General features: G+C 45.5%; 2 protein-coding genes across 2 annotated transcripts; one reads left to right on the forward strand and one right to left on the reverse strand.

Annotated features, from left to right (window-relative positions):
* Window positions 1-708: 708 nt before the first annotated feature.
* F5891DRAFT_1193307 (uncharacterized protein) lies at window positions 709-1,425 on the reverse strand (the record flags this gene model as incomplete). The annotated part of the gene is made up of 1 exon (XM_041367711.1): window positions 709-1,425. The coding sequence occupies one exon, from the start codon at window positions 1,423-1,425 to the stop codon at window positions 709-711; it is 717 nt and encodes a 238-aa protein (XP_041221869.1).
* Window positions 1,426-2,515: 1,090 nt separating this feature from the next.
* Window positions 2,516-5,579, forward strand: F5891DRAFT_1130361 (uncharacterized protein; the record flags this gene model as incomplete). The annotated part of the gene is made up of 13 exons (XM_041364513.1): window positions 2,516-2,890; window positions 2,945-3,146; window positions 3,194-3,348; window positions 3,375-3,421; window positions 3,474-3,603; window positions 3,653-3,828; window positions 3,877-4,169; window positions 4,387-4,698; window positions 4,839-4,916; window positions 4,982-5,016; window positions 5,064-5,193; window positions 5,293-5,429; window positions 5,451-5,579. The coding sequence occupies 13 exons, from the start codon at window positions 2,516-2,518 to the stop codon at window positions 5,577-5,579; spliced, it is 2,199 nt and encodes a 732-aa protein (XP_041221870.1).
* Window positions 5,580-8,811: the final 3,232 nt, after the last annotated feature.

Here is an 8,811-nt window from a genome sequence, read left to right on the forward strand (position 1 = left end):
GTATGCATTCATGACTTGTTACTATGGCCAGTAAGTATTGATACACCTGCCAGGGTGTGGTGCCAGAGCACATCCCATGCATATCGCGCCCATGTTCACCTTGTTCCCAAACCATGTGCCTGTCCATTACATCAGTTCTGAACTAAGAATCTAGAGCTGCTGACAGCCTTACACAATATCATTTGTATACTAACATCAGTAAATTCACACATTTCTTGACCTTCCTTTTTTGCAACTTGCCGCTGGGTAATTCCCGAAAAGGAATGGCAAAGCCAAGCATAAGAGTGGTGACACCAACTTGCCATGAACTTGCCGCAAGACAATTTTAAGTCAAAAAAGTAGGTGCCTCCTCTTGACATTGACTTTTTCCAACCTTATTTTGACTTTTTTTGACAATAACCTTACACTTATTCCTACACTGCAACTTGTGGTAATACTTATTGTGACTTATTTTCACACTTATTTCACACCTGTTGAGATGAAAATGACCACAAAACATTGCATTTCAAGTGATAAGTAGATTAAGGGAGAAAAAAAGGAGGGAAAGCAATATGAAAGTGCTAGTAAGTAGCGAAAAAGACACCTCAAACATGCATAATAAAGCGAATAACACGATGAGTAGTAGTACATGCCGGTAGTGGCAGCGACTCGGCAGAGATGCAGGTGGGTATACTAGTAGTATCTGACTCTACAAAAGCACCAAAAATATCAGTCACGAGATGCTAGAAAACAGCAAAAAGGACAGTACCAAATATCGAAGATAAGCGCACGCTCATCCTCAGAATCCTCGTCCAGAGTGAGGGCCACACCACGCCTCTTTGCAGCGATATCCTTCGTGCATTCCCAGATGTCCTGGAGAACCAAGACTGTTGATTCGATAAGGATGTCAGCATCCACTGCTTCAATCGCATCTCTCACTGGCATCTTCACTGGTAACACTTTCTTCCCATTCTTGTAATGTGCCACTGGCACCTGTTTCTTTTCCTCCTCCTCTGCATCACTCTCAGGATGTTCGACATTAGCACTAGCTGCTAAGTTACCTCCAACTGTACCACCCTTGCCATTGGCATCCATGGCCTTATCCTCAGCCATAGTCAAGTTGGAGGTCTCCACGTCTTTCACAGCCTTTTTGACGGGGCATGGGCGTGGGCAGGGATGAGTAGGCTTCGGTGCATCAGCACAGGTATTTGCCTGGTCTGTCTGCATTTTTTTCTGAAATACAGCAATGCACTTATATCCTTCTTGTACAGCCATTTCACTTGCTTCCTTTGCCTCCTTTTCATGCTGGTCGTCAGCAGCTTTTTGAGCTTTGGTACATCTCTTTATGTGACCTTCACCTCCAGTCAGGATATATCCTGGATGCTGAGTTGCATTTTTAGCTCGAGTATTCATACATTTTGGAACAGTGTTGGCAGGTTGAGACATGGTATTGGTGGAGGATCCGGAAGGCTGAAGAAAGAGAAATTAGAACCAATGGTGGCTGAAAACAAGGTGATTTTCATCACAATTTTCAAAAAATGTAGCCCTAGCTGACTCTGAATAAATACCCTGACGTACCCAGTAATATATGTTAGCACAATTTGTTTCAGCTGCTGGGAGCCTTAATTTTCATCAATATGTTCTGGCACTCCCGTATCAAACTTTGCCTCCGAAGGGTCAATATTCACCAAGACCTTTCTGGCAAGGAGATAGTACACTAATTTTCAATTATTGGTGCAGTGAGACCAAGGTTTGTCACTGTATTTCCATTGTGGTTTACATCAATGTTCACCAGGACCTTTTCAGTGTAGTTTACTCACGTCCGACAAATCTAGTCTTCATTTTTGAATTAAACCTTATATACTAGTATTTTGGTTTGGCTACATCGATACCGGTGATTAGGGTTGTACCCCAAATCTTGAATGTGTCAGCCTTCAAAATCCTTGGCAACATCTCAGTGTAGCACATACTATGCATTCCTGTTGCGCTCACCACCTACTTCAACTGCCATGCTCAGTTCCAGGATGCGCACGTTGGTTTCGAAATCAGTCATGTCTTACCCAACACAGGCGCTAGCTTCACCCAACTTTATGTGCCTCGAGACCATCCCCTCAGGACCTCCCATTGGCACCCCAGCCATCACCATCCCCTCAGGATGATCCCAGACCATCCCAATCACCTTCCTACCCTCGAGATTTCTCACTGCCCCCTTCAGATTTTTCACAACCGCCCCAGCCACCACCTCCCATACTCCCTGATTCAATTCATGAGGATTAAAGCTGTACTGATGCAGAATTCACTGATGTGAGCAAGCGATACTATCATACGTACCATTCAATGTTAAACGGTAAGTTCCTTTCAAGTTTCAGTACTTTGTTTTTGACTCAGATGTATGCTTAGGATGACCATGCACTGCTGATGGAACATTTCTGCCTCATGGTACCCACCCAACTCCTGTGCCACCAAAGGCTCCTAATGATTGGAGTCCATATCGCAACAGAATGGAATTTGAGGTGGCAGAGTTCACATTCAAAAAATGTCATATGTCTGCAAAAATTTGGATTTCTTGTGCAACTTAATGGCTGTGACTCTTGCAAAACACCATGACACCCCTCCATTTGCTGATCACAAAGATCTACACAGTGTCATAGATGCAATGGAGCTTGGGGATGTCCCGTGGCAATCTTTCTCTGTTCAATACTCAGGAGAACGACCCGAGGTTGTCCCACCATGGATGAACAATGAATTCAAGGTCTGGTATAGGGACCCCCGTGCAATGGCGCACAATATACTTGCCAACCCTACATACAAGGACAAAATTGACCATGTGCCATTTTGTGAATATGATGTGTTGGACGACATGTGCCGATGGAAAGATTTCATGTCCAGAGACTGGGCATGGCAACAGGCAGTACATCTTCAATCTCTTTCTGGCATTGCTCAGGATATAGCTAACATTTTCAAGGACATTATATCAAAAGATCTGGAAACACATGGATCTGCTTTGGTCCCAATCATTCTCGGTAGTGACAAGACTACCATCTCTGTGGGCACTGGTAATAACGAATACTATCCCCTCTATGCCTCTATCGGTAATGTACACAACAATGTACGACGTGCGCACCGTGATGCTCTTGTCATCATTGGGTTCCTCGCCATACCCAAAAGTATTGTTCATATTTTGTTATATCTCATCTGAGCTGTGCTATTATAGCCTACAAGGAGCACTCTAAAGACGATGTATTTTGGATGTTTCACCATCAACTATTCCACAGTTCGCTATCCGTGATTCTCTCCAGCCTAAAACCTGTTATGACCAAGTATGAGGTCGTGCGCTGTGGAGACGGTCATTTTGACGCATCATATATAGTCTAGGACCCTATATAGCGGATTAGGAGGAGCAACTGGTACTATCTTGCGTTGTCAGACATTGGTGCCCAAAGTGAGTATTGGCACTTGTAATTAGTATCCATTGGTACTGACAATTCATGTAGATGTATCACAGTTCGTACAGACCTTGATGGTGATGGGGTGTACTGTTCTCGTGAGCACAATGACTTCTTGATCGAAGAACTAAGTGCAGATATATTGTGGGATAAATATGGTCTTGTTGATGATCTCATCGTGAGTAGAACGGGCCGCTCTTCATACCAGACTAATATGTTTTGTGTAGCCATTCACCAACAACTTCCCTCGAGCTGATATTTATGAGCTGCTGTCATTTGACCTCCTCCACCAGATAATTAAAGGTGCTTTCAAGGACCATCTTGTCGACTGGGTAGCAAAGTATTTTAAGGCTGTGCATGGGACCAGACAGTTGGAGGAGATTATGAGTGACATAGATTGCAGGTATGTCACCTTACTAACTACTCAATAATGTTCTCTAACAATAATCAGAATTGCTGCTGTAGCATCATTCTCTGGTCTACGACAATTTCCTCAAGGTCGCAACTTTAAACAGTGGACGGGCGACAATTCAAAAGTGCTCATGAAGGTATTCCTTCCAGCTATTGAAGGTCATGTACCTCAAGACATGGTGCATGCATTTCGTGCATTGCTAGAATTTTGCTATCTTGTCTGGCGCAATGTTGTCACTGAAGATACCTTGACTCAAATTCAAGATGCACTTCATCATTTCCATTATTATCGCAAGATATTTGATATCATTGTTCCTACCTTCTCACTCCCCTGTCAGCACTCAATGACTCATTACATTGGAATGGTGCACTCTGGCACCAGCGGGAGAGCAGACAACACGAGTCTAAAGCCTCCAAGACATGAGAACAGCAAAGACCAGAACAGCAAAGGCCTAGGCAAGCACAGGCAATGCCAAGCAAAAGCCTCACAAAGCTATCACACAGCAAAAGCTGCTCACAAGTGGTGTATGACCTAACCCTAAGACATGAGCTATATATGTGCTATCTATGACCTCGGACACCTCTGCAGGACCCCTGGCACCCATCACTGCCAAACCCAACCGTTACAACATGGACATGATCAGACTCTTTGGTGCCCTGAATGGACTGTGCTCATCAATTACAGAATCAAAACACATCAAGGCGGTAAAGGAGCCCTGGCGGTGGTCAAGCAGGCACAATGCTCTTGGTCAGATGCTTGTGACCAATCAGCGCCTTGACAAGCTTGCAGTGTCCCATGTGGACTTTGATGCACGGGGAATACTCACTGGCACTATTCTATCAAGTACTTTAACTGCTATTGGTAAGTCCATTTTAGGTTTCTTCTTGTGATCATCTTCTCGCATACTTAACAGCAATATACAGCAACAGATGCAAATGAGCAAGTTGTCTCTGCTGTTGCACAGCAACCAGATGCCCCCATCATCGTTGAACTGCACCCAGTAATGGATGCTGATGATGACAATGAAATAGTTAATGATCCAACAGTGCTTGCTTGTGTAGCACTCGCCAAAACTCCCCGTAAGTAATATCATGCAATGTCCAATCTTGATGTTCACCACTATATCACACAGAGCGACAATGAGCACAGACAGTAGCAACATTGGCAAAGGAAGTCGATGTTCCAGAGCTACACCATGCCTCCTTTGATACTTTCTGTTCTCCCAGCTCAATCCGGATGATACCTGCGACCCCGAATATATACCAGCTCTTAACTTGCCTCGACACAAAGGCAAGCTTCAGGTCTTCAATTCCGCTGCAGCAATGTTTTATGCTCCCAGTGATCCGAGCGGTTTTGGTGGCATATGACATGAACACATCTGTGCATGTCCACTCTGGTGGAACAAGTACTCGTGTAATGATTGTGTGTTCATCAGTGCTGATTCACATGCTGAAGGGATGCGAAGACTCGAAGTTGTGAGAGTCATATGTTTCTTTTCTTTCTTTCACAGATGGGAAGTATATCCATGCACCCTTGTCCAATGGTTTGAGAAGATTGGTGATTGTCCCAATGAAGACACTGGCATGTGGATGGTCACTCCAAGTTTTCATGAGGATGGCTCAAGGAACCTGGCTGTTATTCATATTGAGACAGTCTTCCATGCAGCACACCTGACACCTATCTATGGTTCAAGCCCCTTCAGTGACAAATTCCATATTATACGGGCCACCCGACCTCCATAATATCCCGTATGAGACGGGCCAGCGGATCATGGGCCCATGTTGTGTATATTCTCGATGATGACGGATGGGCTGGGACACATATTATTTCCGATGGAGACGGGTGGGCCCATGTATGCCAATGATATATATATCCTTGATGTTGACGGATGGGCCGGGGGAATATGATCATTCATGGAGATGGGTGGGCCCATCTGGGTAATATGTAGAGTAGGATATTATAGACAGCTGGGCTGAAGAGAGATGTAAGGCAAATATTGTTATATAGACGGGCGGGCTGACAGGGGTGTATTACATATATGGGTGGGCCGAGGTAGGGGAATATTACATAGACGGTGGGCTGACGTGGGGTGTATTACATATACAAGTGGGCCGACGTGAAAAGTATTACATATACGGGTGGGCCGACGAAAGGGATATCAAATAGACGGGTGGGCCGAGGGTGCGATAAAATATTTATTACATAGACAGGTGGGCCGAGGTGGGGCATAATTATATAGATGGGTGGGCCAACATAGGATGTATTACATAGATGGGTGGGCCGAGGTGGGGGATAATGCATAGATGGGTGGGCTGATGTGGGGGAATTGTACATAGATGGGTGAGCCTAGATATGTTCCATCAAGACATACAGCTGATGTAGCCACCAGCGAATCAAACACGTAGGATACATGTACACTATGAGTGCATATACCTACCGTCGACCACCAAATCTAAACCCCTAAGCACAAAAACATGAATCGACCATGTGTGGCATTGACCAATAATCGAGGACTGAAGTGGAAAAACCCCACACCTGAACCCTGGTGTGCAACATATCCTATTTATAAGCATGGACACCAGAAGCACAACACTCACAAAAATATATATGTCAAATTTTCAGTGCCAAACCCCAAACTGAGATGTACCAACCCCCGAATCCCAAAACCCGAGACTGCCGGGTCTCAGGTTTCGGGGTGCGGGGGTCCCGGAACTCGGAACTCGGGAAATTTGGGGAGATCAATAAAATTTGATTTACAATGGAGTTTATTGACAAACACATTGACTTACCCATGTTTGAAATATATTTTGTTTACACATACCGAGTTCCGAGTTCCAGACCCCTGAACCCCGAAATCCAAGACCCGGCAGTCTCGGGGTCCAGAACTCGGAACTTGGAACTCGGTATGTGTAAACAAAATATATTTCAAACATGGGTAAGTCAATGTGTTTGTCAATAAACTCCATTGTAAATCAAAGTTTATTGATCCCCCCAAATTTTCACAAGTTCTGAGTTCTGGACCCCCGAAACCTGAGACTGCCAGGTCTCGAGTTTCGGGGTTCGGGGGTCCAGAACTCAGAACTCGGTATGTGTAAACAAAATATATTTCAAACATGGGTAAGTCAATGTGTTTGTCTATAAACTCCATTGTAAATCAAATTTTATTGATCTCCCCAAATTTCCCGTGTTCCGAGTTCCGGGACCCCCGAACCCCGAAACCCAAGACCCGGCAGTCTCGGGTTTTGGGATTCGGGGGTTAGTACATCTCGGTTTGGGGTTTGGGGGTTAGTAAAATGTTTACAGATATACGTAGGTTGATTTAAACATTGTCTGAGAGATGTCGTTTGTCTCAAATGTCAAATCCTGAGTTCCGAATTTTGGGACTTGGCACCCAGCACCCAGGACTCAGGGTTCGGCACTGAGAATTTGACATTCGGGTGTTTGGGTGTTTGGGTGATATCTACCTCAATCTATAGTTTCGAGTTCTGGATATCGGTGTAGAAACAACAATACAATGAGGAACAAAAGAAGCTCCTGACTGTATCTGTAAAAGTTGTAAGGTCGCGCGCTGCCTAGTCTGCGTTACTTGAGAAGCAAGTGCGTTCGACCCTATAGGGGAAGTGAGTGCAGCAAGGATCTAGAAGTGTGCGCTTAAGCGAAGCGCGAGAAAGCGCAGGTGTGCGCAAGGTACAAAGGCGCGGGAACGCGCGCGCGTATTAGCGCGAAGCGCGGGAAAGCGCGCGCGCGTATGCGGAAATGAGAAACTAAGCTTAAGTAGTGATATAAAGCAAGATAAGAGATATAAGAGTGCAAAATGTAAAGGAATAGCTTTCTACTATATTCTGCTAAGTAGTAAGTGGGTAGTAACTAGTAAGTGAAAAGTAGGAAAAGTAGCTCCAGTGTAGTATGTACTGCTAGCGCTTATATAGCGCGCCTAAGCGCGCTCATGCGGAGCCGAAGCGCTACCGAGTAGGTATGTAAAAATATATATGAGTGAGAAACTATGATAAAAATAAAGGTGGAACTATGCTAATAAAGGAAATGGAAATATACATACTAGGGAGCTTGGTGGACAGTGGATGGATGCATCTGGATGGCTGGCGCTATAGGGCGCGCAAGCGCGGGAACGCGCGCGCGCGTATACATCGTGAAGCGCGGGAATGGTGCGCGCATGGCGCGCGTTGCGTGGGAAAGCTGCGCCTCATATAGAGATAGCTGCGGGTAGCGCACAGAGTAATGCTATGAGTTCGTGCTGTATACTCCTTGGTGAAAACTACCATATCGCGCCATGAGAGGCATGATTCTCTACATCGGGAGTGATCATTGAACCATTCAATTGTGGCATAGGTAACATGCATTGAAAAAGATTGATGTACATCTATCACTGAGCAATTATGTAGCCATTTCAACCTCCTCACCAGGAAGATCAACCTTTCCCTCAACATCCATCTCCTCATCAGAGGAAGCATATTCTGGCAGGAGGTTACCTGGTTCATTAGGGACCACAATATCGCCGGAGGATTCTGGCGAGAGGTTGCCTGGTTCATCTGGGAGCACAATTTTCCCGGAGGATTGTGGACCCTCAGGCTGAACTTGGGTGGGCTCAACCATGGGACCTACCATAGCAGATCCATGCTCAGGCATCACAGGTGTGGGTTCCATCACGGAATAGTCCAAATCAATGAGGTTGGAAAGTGTGGAGGGGAGGGGTGACATGGACGGGGGGGACCTCCTTGATCAAGCAACATTAATCCATCGGCTGGTGTGTCCGGAAGTGAAAATGAAGGGTGCTGGTTGATCATCATGCGCCGGAGGCTCTCATGGAGGCATTGCAGGGTATCAATCTTAGTGTCCTGCTCCTGCACCCGAGCCTCAAGAATTGCGATGCGAGCTGCACTATCCTGAATCACGATTGCCATGGAATGGAGATCTGGCATGGGAACATCGAGTGCTGCACGAGGCACTGCGACACTG

The sequence above is a fragment of the Suillus fuscotomentosus genome (genome assembly GCF_016647785.1).
Source record: "Suillus fuscotomentosus strain FC203 chromosome Unknown F5891scaffold_57, whole genome shotgun sequence".
Classification (NCBI taxonomy): Eukaryota; Fungi; Basidiomycota; class Agaricomycetes; order Boletales; family Suillaceae; genus Suillus; species Suillus fuscotomentosus.